The sequence below is a fragment of the Seriola lalandi genome, unplaced genomic scaffold (assembly GCF_002814215.2).
Source record: "Seriola lalandi dorsalis isolate HSWRI2012SDOR001 ecotype SW California unplaced genomic scaffold, Sedor1 jcf7180002054570, whole genome shotgun sequence".
NCBI lineage: Eukaryota > Metazoa > Chordata > Actinopteri > Carangiformes > Carangidae > Seriola > Seriola lalandi.
This window is the reverse complement of record NW_019525123.1, coordinates 2,148,314-2,163,672: the sequence shown is the minus strand read 5'-3', so window position 1 is coordinate 2,163,672 and position 15,359 is coordinate 2,148,314. Positions and strand designations below refer to the sequence as shown.

The 15,359-nt window shown below is 41.1% G+C and overlaps 1 protein-coding gene across 3 annotated transcripts in view; it reads right to left on the bottom strand.

The window, feature by feature from the left end:
• Positions 1-15,359, bottom strand: part of neto1l (neuropilin (NRP) and tolloid (TLL)-like 1, like) — a 69,432-nt gene that overhangs the window by 52,106 nt on the left and 1,967 nt on the right. For all 3 annotated transcript variants that reach the window (XM_023417027.2, XM_023417028.2, XM_023417029.2), the window contains exon 4: positions 14,766-15,014. In XM_023417027.2, the coding sequence (XP_023272795.1) occupies positions 14,766-15,014 (249 nt within the window). The remainder of the gene's footprint in view (positions 1-14,765; positions 15,015-15,359) is intronic.

Below are 15,359 nucleotides of genomic sequence, written 5' to 3'. Positions count from 1 at the left end.
CGGGTTTCACCTTCAAATAAAACTTTATAAAAGGGTGCATGGAAGGCACGGGGGACAATTCTTGACACCATCACAGAGCCCCAGAAAACAGTACCTCAGGTGTGGCTTTGCATTTCAATAAATGCATTTCAACAAAGTGTTTGGAAGCCAGTGAGGGATTAGGCTATGTCCTTGACATTGCACTATTAACTCCATGGTTAGCTGAGGTGAATCCTTGTATTATGGGGTGGTTAGTGTGATCCTACCATGCATTAACCTCCATTCAAACATATGGACTAAATCACTCAAGGCGCAACAAGCTGCTATTCATTGTGAATAGGAAAAACAAAACCTGCTAACATCTGGTTTTTGTCTGCAATGTGAAAGGGGACAATTGGAAATTCACCCGCACCTCTGCAGTAGTCACAGGTATTTAACGGCTCCTGCTCCGATCGGCACGCAAATTTTTGCCCCTTTTCCGCGCTGTGACACCTGTCTGCTGTTAAACCAGAAACACTGCAGATACACCTTCTGCTGAGAGTGAGCTGCAGCCCCGAAATAAGTTTTCAAAACACGCAATCACACGACACTAAAGCATCTCACACGGAGGCTCCGACACTTACAGGAGCACCAACCCAAGGATCAAAAGCAACAGATCCATTTTACCAGTGTGCATGGCAGCTAGCAGCCTAGTCTTTGAAACTGTTAAGGTATTCCCTCCCCTGCATCTCTGTGTGTGTGTGTGTGTGTGTGCTTGGTAACTGCATGTGATAACATTGCTCCCTGCAGTTGTGTATCTGCGTCGTCTCAGTTCGAACAGAAGGAAAACTCCTCTGGCAGTGTGAAAGGAGTCAGTTGCTTTTTTTTTTTTTAAGTAGGTTTAAAACCCACTTATACTGTACATGCTAATTTTGGTGTAGCAAGAGTATTAGATCCAAAAGTCCCCCAGTGCAACATGAATTTGACAATTGAAAGTGACAACCAATCATGCTTGTTTGGACGTCCTTAGATGTTTTTACTCTACCTCAAATATGTAAAAGCATTTTAAACAGATGGAAAAAGATGGTTGTCATGGTCAACAGCCTCCCTATTCAATATACTATATTTACCGAGCTTGAAAGCAATACATGGAAACACATCATTTGGTGAATGAAGTACTTGAATTACTGTCAGAACTGAGTATAAAATACTAATAAATAGAGCTGTAAAATATCTGACTCATTACCAGATACAGTTGATCAGCAAGGCTGTGATTCAAACTATTGGAACCATTCTTATTGGCAACTCTCCCAATGCAAGCATCTTTATTAGAGAGAGGTCAAGAGCACCTTCCCCACAACAAATGCTTTTGCAGCTCAACACTAAAATGCCAGATCGCTGAAATGAGCTTTTTTTCAGCGGAACCACAGATGTTTGACAAGTACTGTGTCAAGAGATCCACTGTTAGGAGCTAAAACCTCACCATAGAGCTAGTGCCACCAGCAAATGAATATTTAAGCCCCACCAAAGCCCTCCTCTCCTCTCCACATACTCAATTTAAGCATTTTCACCGAGCTCTTTCTACCACAATCTAAGTATCCACAAAGCTTCGCCTCTTCAGAGGCAGTGCACGATAAAATCAATGACTCAGACGTCTCCCCCTGATCACAGTCAGTCTCTCTTATAAGCTACAAACACACAATACGCTTTTTTAGGGGGGTTTAAACCTAATCCCGCTGCCATCTCCCACCCCCTACTTTTCTTTATTTCTCCGTCTGATGTATAACCCTGTGATTCTGTTTCAGGCTCTCTTACCTTGCTCTGTGTGGTGGTGAAATGATGTCTGTGGCTGTAGAGATAAACTGATGGATGTGTGATTACAAACACGAGAAAAAAAAAATGCTCTGTGTGTCTGTGTGGTGGAATGGGCTTTTGTGCATGGTTCTACATGGAATTAAAAGCTGTGTGAGTGTTTCGCTACAGTATTTCTGCTCCATGTCAAACAACAGACTCAAGCAAGCCAAAAGGTTTCTGAAACGATAAGTGAAGTTCATTTCACACAAAGACAAATTACTTTCCTCCGTTATGAATCACCAGTACAGTCGGCAGAGCCACACACGTATTTTCCCCTTCTATAACAAAGAGACAGAAAATTAAAGAAAGACTGTGAAATATCAACTAAATCAGAAGGTAAAGTTGGAAGAGTTTTGAAATACTAGGAAATAAAGTGTTGCCCAGAGGGCGACAAAATTCTCAGCCGAGCCTCCCAGATTCAACCTAATCTTTTCTAATTTAAGAAAAAGAAAATTATGTCCTTGTGGCACACAGCTATCTAGGGAAGGGATGGAGATTTCAATCTCACTTGAATTTTACATTTTACCAGAACAGCCCCAGAAGGATTATGCCTGAATATTTAAGATTGCTGTGCATGGCACGGGTGGTTATGAATAAGTATTTTGATGGAAATGGACACAATGTGTGCTGTATTGTACTCTACTGTGTGTATATTCCACATGAATCCAAAATCGCTGCTGCTTAGCAAGTTCACATTCGTTTTCTCTCAATGCCTATTCTCACTTCCGGTGTACAAACCGAGAACCATCGTGACTCTTACAAACAAACTGGAGCACAAAATGAGACAGATTTTTTTTTGATCTAAGGGTATAGCTATAGCTGCTCAGTGGAGGTCCAGCATGCATGTCTATGTTTGTGCAAAGGGATTAGGAGTAGCATACAGATTTGAGTGGTTTCCTCCAGCTAAGATCCAGCTTGACCCAGGCCTTGGATGAGAAAAACGTCCTCTCCGCACATCAGGATACAAAAAATGAGAGAGAACCTTGTGTTTTTGCATGTGCACGATGTTCTGCACACATAAACTAGACTCTTACTTCTCTTATTTACACAAACAAACTCAGCATGGGTGATCATTGCAGGATGTTGTATCTGCAAAGTGCTGATTTTTTTCCAGAAAACCGGTTCAGGTTCAGTCAGCCCTTTGTCCTGTGCAATATTAGAATTTTGTAAAAGTTGCATTACTGTAACCCTGACTATCCAGGATCATAACTGAATAAAAATTATATATATGTGCTGAATGGATGAATAATCTACTTTTTTTGACAAACAGAAGGATTTCCCAAAACAATTTCACCCCACCCTCCCCGCAGCAGATCAAATATTTCATAATACAGAATGAATAAACAATCATAGTGGATGCATAAAAGAAGATAAAGTCAGGAAGTCTCAATTTCAGTCCTGGAGATATGAAGCCAAACAACTGTCAACAGAGAAACCGTTATCTAGTAATGCATTTTCCGAGCACAGCAATTCAAACATAAGGACAAGCAAACTGTTGAGGCACTTAAAGCTGCTTTAAAGCCGTTTGTATGGAAGTGCAGGAGCCACTATGTGCGCCTCTGTGTTATGAAGAGTTGTTTGTATGCGTGTTAGGCACAGAGGCTTATTAGAAGCCACAAGGTAAAAGCCAATTGGCATCCTTTTTATAGACAGTTGTGAGAAAAGCCAGTGTCAGCTCAATGAATATTCAGATAGAAGCAGAGCCTTGAGGGGACATGGAGCAGCCCCAATCTTTTATCAGTCTTCCTCGCAGCATGGCCATAACCTATTCACAGCAATCCAAATCTTCCTCTCTATCGCTGAATCCCTCTTTCCTTTCTTCCCTCTTTGCCTCCTTTTTTTTTCCTGTTACATTCATCGCTCATATGTACAGTCTGTGCAGTAGTGTGGCTGTGATGTTTCCTCTTGCTCTTTCTCTGCCTCACTCTCCCCTAGCTGTACATTTTCCTGCGTAGGGGAATAATGAGAGCCAGCACTGGTGGGTGGCCATGTGCGTCGCATTGTATAGGAGCGCCGTGATTAATCGAGCTTGCCAAATGGAAAATGAAATGCCAGCAAGGCCATGCTGCTCAGCAGGCTGTTAGTGTTTGTTTGAGAGAGAAACAGAGATGAACACACATGATCGACTTGCTAACTTTTTCCAGGTCTTTGCTCTCGGCAACCTGCCAGAAAGACTTCAGTCGCCCGACGGGAAAAGGCGGTCTTAATTGACTTGCTGGACTCCACTGGTGTACAGTCAGTGGTCTGAGGAGGAAATAAAAATGTTCTCTCACACACCCCTGCACCTCAATAATCACAGATGGATGAGCAATTTGGGCTCTGACAAGGATGAAAGACGACAAAATGTGCGAGAAAAGCGGACGGGAACCCACACCTCGCTGTCATCCTGACAGTTCTTTTCAGTCTTTCTGACTCAAGGTCTCGGAGCCAACAAAATGCTTGACACCTTCAGCAAAATGGCTGAAATTGTACTCAAACAAACTGCATAGCACATTGCGCAATCTGTTTCACACCTCCAGGACACCAAATGCCACCCGCACCTTTGGGACGTCAAATAGTAAACATTCAAATTTAACCTGGTCTTTCCTGTAGGAACTGTTTAGCAGCCCGCGAGCTCACGTAATGGATCTTCTGGGTGCAGTAGCAATCCTTCACACAGACAGGGGAAAACAGACGCAGGCGGGAAAACAGAGCAGGTGTTTTTGTGGAAAATTTAGTCCTGGTCTGCTTTGGAAAATTTTGCTATTATGGTTATGAATGAGCTGCAAAATAAGGCATCGCTTCATCCACCTCTCCAAACCCAGAACAGACTGATATCGGCTATTCTGTTCTGCTTTGTATACAGATTTTGTTCCATTATTATTACATTGAATATTTCTTCCTTGGGTGAACCTAGGGAACCCCAGAACAAATAAAATGTGATGGACTGAGAGAGGCTGGAGATTTACAGTCAGCTGTAAACCATAAACCACTTGTCATGGCTATTCTATAAGCCTATCAAATGGTAATGATATGCATTAACCCTCCAACACACAGTCCCAACAGTATATAGAGTAGGACAGGCATTATGCGACCCGAGCTGCACTTTCATTTCATAAAATGTACCATCAACTCATTTTATTGTCATTTCCTACAAGGGGGTATTACATATTGTTTGGAGCATCCGCTTGAATCCACAACTGTTTTATCATTTTGAAATGTTGTAAGGATTACTCAAATTCCAAATTTCATAATCCCATCATGGTCTTGCCCTCCTTTATTGTTGAACGTTGACATTGCTCTCCCAACAGCAAAACAAAAGCTCGCCATTACCTATCAGATTACCATGATGCCAAATGTGATTTAGGTCCCTTTGGAATCAGACATTTGCTCTTAGTTGATCAGATGGGAGTGCAATCCACTGCCAGAAAGGATGTAAGAAAATGGGAGAGAAACATGTAGATAATGAAAACAGAGCTTTCATCATTCAAACTCCTTTTGAGCCAGTTACACCCAGTATGTTAATACACTAACCCCCTGAGGAAGTATCCCACTGATGAGAAGATGAAAACAAAAGCAGAACTCGTCAAGCATGGAAAGCAATCTGCTCTGTGATGTCCTTCAAAATCAGAGATACGAATGAGGAGCGCGAGCGAACATAACTCACTCACCTTCCAAAAAGTAAAAAAAAAAAAAGACCTTTACTATCAACCCTTCAGAGAATAATTCTCCAAGACGTTTTCGATGGGTTGAGGCCTTAATGTGTGCAGAGATAAAACACACAGCTCAATCTTATTGCTGCCTAATACAGCATAATGGAGAGAGTCGGGCTCTCAGCATGACAGCCAGGGATCTACCACAGTGATAGGCTAATGAAACAAAGAGCCCTAGGCGAGCTGTTATGCCTACAGAGGAAGGGAGCTCTGAAAAAAAAAAAAAAAACGCACTTACAACAACCCAGCTAATTTCCAATGCATTTCAGAGAAAAAAGACCATCACATGTACAATGTAGCAAAGACTGCTTGAATACACAATAAGTCAATCTGTTGTGGACGGAGCACAGCAAGGACACAGGGGGCTTGAATGAGAAAGCAGCCAAGATCCTGTAAGCGATTGAAAAGATGCATGATGTGGACAAACACATATACAAATACACATGTACCAGCACAGTGTATTGTACACATGGGTATTTATACATATGGTGTGTGTGGGTATACAGTTGATACACACATACACACACACAACCCCTCTGCTCCAATCCCCCAAACCAGGCTACAAATAAGCCCCCACACTCACTACGCTTTACATTACTGCAGACTTAAAGGCTACAACAGAGCAGTGCCCTGACCCGCACAGCATCTGTAGCTGAACAGCAGGCCTGGTTAACAAAGTGCCACAGAGGATGGAAGCAGGAGGCAGGCTGAGTCACTGATTGATCTGCAGGGTAATTGGCTAGGAGCGGCTGAAACGGCCAAAGGACGTAAATATCAGCCATCCTGCTGGATAGTGAGTTAAGTTCTACAGGGCGATAAACTCTGACTGGTTGCCCCCCCCCTCCCTGAGCAAAGGCTCCTTGACTGATAAGCTGGTGAACATCCTGTGCCAGGCTAGAGAGAGTGAGGGGTGATGTCAGAGCGAAGGATGGGAGAAGTGGAAGTAGAAGTGGTACAGAAAAAGAAAAGAGAATAGAGGCGCAGTCACACTAGCGAGTGAGCACAGTGAAAACCTAAGAAAACCGTCCACACATCTCAAGGGGTGTGTTTCTGGAAACCCACAGGTATAGTTGCTGAAATGCTGTAGCTGATGAGCTAAACACTAACAGGCTAGCCAGTCGGGAACATGCTAGTGGTTTTCGGGTTCCAATAGCTCTCTGAGCTAGCAAGCGTCTTTTGTTTCAGCTAGCGAGCTATTTCATTTGGTTGCTACCGGGATACTAAGTTCACGCTTTTAAGAAATACTTGTACTAGTATACTTGTATTGATTTCTGTCTCATAACTGTTTACAAACCAAACTCGGACAGATGTTTTACACTCTCCGGCTCGACATTAAAGTTAAAGTTCAGAAAAGTCAAAACAGCTTGCTACTGGTCAACGGTACAAATGAAGCCTTTTCCTTGTCCAACTTGTCATGATTTTTTTTCCATCATTTCTATCATTTATTAAATTGTACTCACCAAGTCTGTTAAATCACAAGTCTAATACCTGCAAATCACCTAACACCCCAATAACCACACCCAGAAGTTATATAACCCCACCCATCTGTATGCAAGCCCTTTCCCTCAAAACAAGGAGACAACCAAGAACCAGTGAGTTGGACATGTACTTTTATTGCTGCCTGGTTTTGAATATTTATTTGTATTATGTTTCATTAGATTCCTCTGTTTGACACCTGAAAGTGAAGAGATAGTGGACGCATGAATAAAGTAAGTATAATATCAGCTTAATTTACTTTAGTTTATCATTGTTTGTGCTGCAATTTTAAGTTGATATAATTGGATTTATTTTGTCTTTATGTATTTGATCTCATGTAGAGAAAATCCTCCATCTATCCAACCATATATATGTATGATCATGTGACTGTTTGTGTTTCTAACTTCCGCATTCCCAGATCTCTTCCAATAACTTTGTGAGCACAATCAATACCAATGGAAATTATAGCCACGTTGTAATAAACGAAAATAATCGAAGGTAAGCAAATGACATCTCGGCCTTAATATGTATCTGGTGTGCAACACATAGAAAGCATGGACCAGGCAAGAGGGGATAGGAGAGAAGAAAAGAGGTAGTGTTTGCTGAAAGAGGAGAGAGACAGAGAGATGAGTGAGGAGAGTGAGGTTGCGACCGACCTCTTCCACAGCTGCGAGTGCTGTGCCTGCAATGCTAACTCGCTCCGTCCGTCTCGTTTTGCTAACAGAGGCAGTATGAAGGGAAGCGTGTCGGCTGAGCTCAAACGCGGAGACTGTTATTCTTCCTCACCACATACGAGCAGAGGAGGTTATCATTGAAATGAAACTGGTGTGGGCAGCCACATCTCAAAACACACAAGGCTCCATGAGAAAATCCCCCGTAAAAACCAAAAGAGAGAGCCAGTTCTCCAAACACAGGTCTGTTTCTTTTTCTACACTGCTATCAGCTGTTAAAAAAATATTGAAATGAGTCATCTGAAAAATAAACACAAACACAGATGAGGTTATTTTCGCTTTGCCAAAGCCCTTCAGCTGATAGCATTACTTTGGGGAAATTGCATTATACACAAGATGCATACCTATGCTGTGAGAAATGTACACCTACACATTTTCCCAGTGGAGAAAAGACAGACCCATAACAATCAGAGAAACAGCAGGCAGCACTGAACAATCAGGGGGAAAGCTCCCAGAAAATGTGACCTGCACTCCAGGGAGCACTAATGATAATAAACATTAGGGCAAAACATTGTTGGGAAGATCTTTTTTTTTTTTTTTTTTTTTTTGGTGGCATGGTTTATTAGGAGTGACTATATGCAAGCAGCCCATTCAGGCAAACACACTCTTCACTGAGATCTTGGGAGAAAACCAGAAAATGCACCACAGGAGAATTCTCTCTCCATTTCTACTCATGAATTTCATCTTTCCTCTGCTCCACAGTGAATCTGAGCCCAGACCAGTGTTAGGCCATGAAAAATGAAATTTAACTCCCGAGGCCTTAGGTGCTGTACTAGTGTGGGACAACATTTTGACAGTGTTTTCCTCGGATTTAGAGGAAACGCAATAGAAAAAAGCCAGATCACATCTCATGAGCTCAGTTGTATCAACGAGAATTAAATCTGTTTAAACTATGTGTCATGATTCTGCAACTCCACGGCATGTTTAACACATAAAAATTAGTACGATTATGGTAGGTGGAAGTCATGTATTTCCTTACAAATGACAGCTCATTGCATACTGCTGTCTATGTTTTGGCTGAATTCCCTATAATTATATTAACATACGTTGACAGTATGTTCAATTCTTCATTACAATACAGTTAATGACAACCATCATCCATTAATATATGCCTCACTCTGTCAACTGGTGAAAGTCAGTATTTGGGAACCTCAGTATTAGGGGTTTAGTGGATACAACTGAACAAAAAGCACTCAAACTTTTAAATGTCGAGTTGCCATCAGCAAATGACTTTGGAGACAGATGTGAAACTGCTCGTGGAGTCGCTGAACTCTCTGTCCACCCCAGCAATGGTGCCAGTGAGTTCCCCTCCAAGAGCGAAGAGTCGATCTCTTTGGTTCAATTTTCAATTTTCCAGTTTGAGTCCATCTAGGTTCAATCTCATGACCCTGCCTCCTTCATGATAGGCCCATATATCCTATTCCAGCTATAATCTTAAATGTCATTTGACTCATTTTATTCCCAAAATGATTCTCATCCATTTGGAGCTTGGTTGGGCGATAAGGCACCTAGAACAATCAGAGTCACCTTGGTTAGATTCATTATTAATGGCCGGCATACTTAACTGTAGAAAACATACAGTAGCAGTGCAAATGAAAGTAACATATAAGGCTGTATGGCATCCAGGGATCCATTTTTTTCCCACATTGGTGAGTATTTCTGTGTGTTTAGGAAAATTTGCATTATTTTCACATTTAAATTACGAATGCTAAAAGGTGCAAGAAATCTAATTAATCATTTTCCAGTCACAATTGTTACCAAATACATTCAAATATAATACCTTATAAATGCAAAACTACACAAATCCAAATATCAAATATAGGATGTCATTTTTCCTGAAGCAACACACAACACAAGTGAAATATTTCACCTTTAAATGTAGTCACATAAAAGCCACATCGCATCTAAGAACTAGCATATATATATATATATATATATATATATATATATAGGAATAGTATATTACCAGTCCTTCAAGGAAATACACAGTTGCTCCATATAGCAGCACCTGCCTCAGAACCAGGTCTTGACTCTGCAAACAGCATGTTCAGTGATCAGAGTGCAGGGAGCCAAAGTGGGAGAACTTGCAGCTTTTATTTGCTCTGGCTTTGGCTTAAGGTGCTGAAACACCACTTAATCTACCAGTCCACAGGGTTCTAAGGTCAAGGCGCCCTAGGACAACCTGAATACCAGAACGCTGCTCAAATCCCCCAACAGCTTTGCACACACACAGAAATGTACACACCATGGTTCCGTTTTCCCCTGCTGCACATGCTGTATCCAATATAAAATTTCAAGTTGTATTCCTCTTGCAATTTTATATTATCTGTCATTACAACAGTACAGGGCTGCCTGTCACAATGTCACCCTTCTGCTTTGTAGCTGACCCCTAGATATGATGTGAATCTAGGCGAGGCAACTTGAGAGCTATGAAAAATAAAAAGATTGTAACAACAGAGGCTTTTTATGGCAGATAGCTAAATTTTACTCATTATTCTTTGGCTCCATTTGCATCACCACCCCACACAGACAATAGCTCAATGTCACACTTTCACAAGTTGCCACTATTTCAAAACTAAATTATTGCTCCACTATGAATATATTTGGGCAGAATAATGAGAAAGACAGAAAGGATGCAAGAACAGAAATAAAAAATTATCTCAAGTATTCGTTTTTGTAAATTCAAACAGTCAACAACACCTGCCTCATTGGCCTGAGGCCTCCTGTCCTTTCCTAAAACACTGTTCTTGTGGGTAGTTTACAGCTTACTCCTGTCCCAGCCTTCCCTATCTTAATTGACCGAACTGCCTTTTATATATATATATATATATATATACTTGATTGTTGAGCAATAGTATGTGATGACTTCTGGAGTACACTTACAGCTCACTTATAGCTCTGCATGCTGCTCCAAAGTGGTAGGATAATATGTTAAGGTTCAGTCTACTGCATATTGGCATTTTAAAAACACACACTCAATAAACACTTGACATTTTTTCATGATATCTGGTTTCTGGCTGAGATTAAAGGAGAAGATGCTAAATATGAAGCTACCGCTACTAGCCGGTTAGCTTAGCACAAAGACTGGAAACGGGGGAAATAATTTACCCTGTTGAAAGCTCACTATTAGCACGCTCACCTGTCTCATCTGTTTAATACATACAAAAACCACAGTTTCAAAGCGTGTGTGGGTTGTGTGAGAAACTATTTCTTGGCCTGGCTTTCGTAGTACCCATGTGATGTTACCAGGGCACCAGTGGACAAATAACCCCCTTACAACACAAAGTGCTGTTTTTACACTATATATTATATATATATTTGCACAGATGATATGAATGAGATATAACATGTTGTTCAGTGAGCTTTACAGGTGCTGATCCGCTGATTTTCTTAAGACAGTCAGACAAAGCCAGCTTATGTTTTTCCCCATTTCAGATCTTTGTGTTAACCTAAGCTAATCTGCTGTTGGCTGCACCTTTATATTTATAAAATGCTGAACTGTTCCTCTAAGTAGGAAATACTACAGTGAACTCAAGTCCTAGTAATGATCTACAGAGAATAAGCAGCGGCTATGATTCAGCCGTGAGCCCACATGTGTTAAGTGGGCAGAGGTATTTCCTGACAACAGTGCAGCGTATGCTCATTCAAGTCAGGTAACTAAAGTGAGTCACACATGCAGCTTTCCAGATGGACTCCGCAGCCTAATAAGCTTCTGTGTACTGATGCCTATACAGGTGCTTCACAGTCTCGTCGCTGAGTGTGTGTATATGGAGCTGAATTAGTTAAACAGGAAACAGCTGTTTGTATTATTCAAAAGATTTTGTCAGACTCCCCATATATCTTTCATACCCTTGCATAAAACTAGCTACAATGTATTTTGCAGAGGTGATAAAAGATTGCTGTCTCCTGTGACGTAAGAGGAAACCAAGTATGAGGCATCTGGGTTTAATTTGTTTGACAAATAAATTTCACATCCCATCATTGTGGCAGCCAAGTTCATTTAGTCACTGCTCTGAGTGAATCTCTCACATCTGTTACACCAGCAGTTTCTTCGTTCCTCCGATGCCACATCCGCAGTCTTTAAGTGCTTTACATATAATATGACACGGATGTTGTGAGATTCCAGTTGCTGCTTCTTCATTCACCGCTGCGGTACCGATCGCATTAGTCATCAAGAGCACGAGGCTCTGAAAGGACACTGGCAGAATGTGAAGGAGAGGCGTAAGAGTTTTTTGTTTTATCTCTGAGCTCCTAAAATGACTGAGGAAGGAGTGTAAGAGGAGCTGATTCATGTCACCTTTGTTGCTTCTTTTTTTCCCGCTCCCATTCATCAGAGGAGGGCTGTGTGAATTAGCATGGTTAGCAGAGCAGCTGCAGATGTGAAACACTATTCAACACTGCCAGATCTCAGAGTATCAAGTCAAGTGAATTCAGGACTTTTATCTTCTTTAATTATGTAAATCATATGCCACAGATATTTCCTATCAAGTCGAGAGGCAGAGCTTTTTATTTTTTTTTTCTTTCCTCTCAGCAAAATTTCAATGAAACTCCCAAGAGAAGCAGGAAGACGAAATGATACTTCAATTGCACATTACAGAAAATTTAGTCTAGATTCTCTGTCTGACTATCAGAGCTGAAAACAACAAATTATCCTTCTTGTGCGGTCGTGATGTTTTTGGAGTTACAGTAGTGATGTTTCCACTTTACTACATTTTTTACTCATATCCATTAGGGAAGACAGTTTTGTAGAACATCCCTCACGACATCAGACATTACGATGTGAGCTCTGTGGGAAACAAACCCTGACAAGCATGTACCGTAGATGCCAACAAAAATTCTGTTATATTAAAAAGTAGTTTTTTTTTGTTTTTCATTTTTGAAAAAGTGAAGCTAATACCAGCAGCTAGTTAGCTTAGCCACTTAGCCATACGAAAGTAAAAGTTTGATTTACGTATTTAGATGAAATGTGTTCATTCGTCTTCGGCTTTAAACTGTATTTGGACAAATTTTAGAGGCGCCGCGGTTGCAAGGAAAGATGTAACTGGCAGGATCAGCCCGTTGTGGTGTGAACTGAGGCTGAAGATGAATCGCTTGAAATGGAAATGTTTCACCTTGAGTGAAAAAAATTGTGCTGTTTGTGGTCTTCTTCATAAACATTCAGAAACAAGAAGAAAGAGGAGAGAAACTAAGGGGAAATAAAAGAGAGAACTGGAGTTGGGAGATCAGTCACTCAAAACACACACACACACACACACACACACACACACACACACACTATTGTACTCAAGGTGTCTACATTTCTAGCTAACATGGCTTAAAGCTAACATCTCTTTAGTTTGTACATGGCGTGAATAAAAAAAACTGTACAAACCATCCAATGGTCAAATTTATAAAAATAACTAACAACAAAGAATAAAAATTCTGTTTGCTTTCTGGCAGAACACCCTTCGAGGTGCTGGTACACAGTTTGTTACCTTGTGTTGCCTGACAGAGCCCGACTACCTGTCCCCCCCCCCCCCCCCCCCCGGTTCTAGCCTTTAAGCTAAGCTAGCTGGCCTCTAGAACTAGCATGTGGGTGATATCCATATCCTCATATAAAGCTCGGCAAAAGAGCAAATTTCCTAGTGCTAACATCAAGGGAAGAGTTCACTCCTTTAATGGTAGCATAGTTAATATGAGCTAGACTGCCATCCAGTTATATTATCTGGTTAAGGTTTAGTCACTCAATTAGCCTTGCTGATGGAATGACACATTTGCAATATCACAAGTGCATTTCTAAAGAGTAAAACAACTCGAAGCTGATAGAGCGAATGATGTGTAAAACCCAGCAGCAGGAGAAGAGATTCATGCCTCAGCAGACAACAATCTCTACAGCAAAGACCGTAACCGTACCTGACACTCTCGAAATTTGTGTTTTTGATTCATTTTTTTACTTTACTTTTCTTGCATTTTTTTTTTCCTTTCCAGCTCCTTTCTGAATTGTATGGAAAATATCATATTTGACAGCGTAACACTCTGTAACTTTTACTGTTATAACACTCAATACATTTGAGCTACAGCAGGTTTCCCCCATAGTATACTTTCACATCTCAGAAATATTCTATAGCAATATTTCTGCTTAACAATCCATGGTATGAAGTCCTTCATGTTATTCCTCAGTAGATTTCATTGCGACCGACTGCTCTTTTTCACCATCATTTCCACTGAAGAGCTTCACCATCCTGATTTCTTGATAACACACACATAAAGCCACTAGGGAGAAATCTATAGCCCCTCTTCACCTCAGTACCTTTGTTTTCAAAAGCCTGTAGCTAGTAGCATGTTTCTGTGACGAAAGGCTGATGTACTGCATAAGTGTTTATCATATAAACAATGACACACTCAGATCTACAATGGTAAAATGGGCCTGAAGGTGCTGTGGATGTGGAGACAAATTGGCATACCGTTCATGTTTCCTGGCACAGTGCCTTTCAAGCCTTCAACACACTAAAAAAGTTGACAGTGTTATTAAACCCAGTCAAGTGTAGGTGAAGGAATATTAAATCATGGTTATGCCCTGATTCCTTGTCATCAATCCTCACAGTGCCTCAGTAATGGGATCTCAAGCAAAGACGAGGCAAATTAAGAAAGTCAAGGTTTTACACACAACCATAATTGCCATGATTGTGTTCGACAATACAGATTACTTTGCCACGCTCTCTCAGCTTCTTCCAGCCCTGTAAACTAAGGAGTGGTGCTGCTGAACTGAATTAAAATCTGACACTGTTCCACATCACACCAGATACAGAGAGAGAAGAAATAACAGCCAAGCCAGTCACAAGAGTGTCCCAGCCAATGACAGTATATTGCCAATGGAAATACTGAGTGTGTGCAGACAGAGAATCAATAAAGCTGCAAGAGGCTCCCACAAGGCCGAGTTCCCTGGATGATGTTTGTTATTCATTTGGAGCCTTGCCGTTGGAGCTATAAAGCATGGATATGCTTCCAAAGGAAGAAGTGATTTGACAGAAGCAGTAAGGCAAAACAACTACAAAAAAAAAAAAAAAAAAAGTACCTGCAGTGAAGTTGTAATTTGCTGAAAATCCCACCGCTTCCAGTTCACCATCTGTAACAAATTTTATCCACAGATATCGGCCGCTACTCCTGATATCGGGCGGGCTGTGCTGACCGCAGTACCGTCCGAGCATTGGGGAGAAGCCAAACGGTCCATCCCGAACCTCGATGTTGTCAAATTTACATTCCCAAGAGGATTCGATTGAATAATTCTCCTCAAAGTGTAGATCGATACACTGCCTTGGGGGGGCTAGAAGACACAATGAAAATAATTACCACCTAGCACAAAGCGGGGACTGAGATATTAGTCATGCTTTCATTGACGCATCTTCAACCTACTTCATTATTAGAACGTCCATGAGTTCAATACACACCACCAATGACTGCAGTTAGTCAATTCATCTGAAGCTGTGATAGTCTCCAGGCTCACATGTAAAACATGTTCATGTTTTAATCTGATTATCTGTGCTGATTGATCAAATCTATCAAATATCATCTCCTAATGAGAAAAATAACAGCGTGGAGTAGCCACTAGCAAACCTGCTCAAATAATACAACATCTCTCATCATTCCCTGAACAGTTACTGTGACCCCC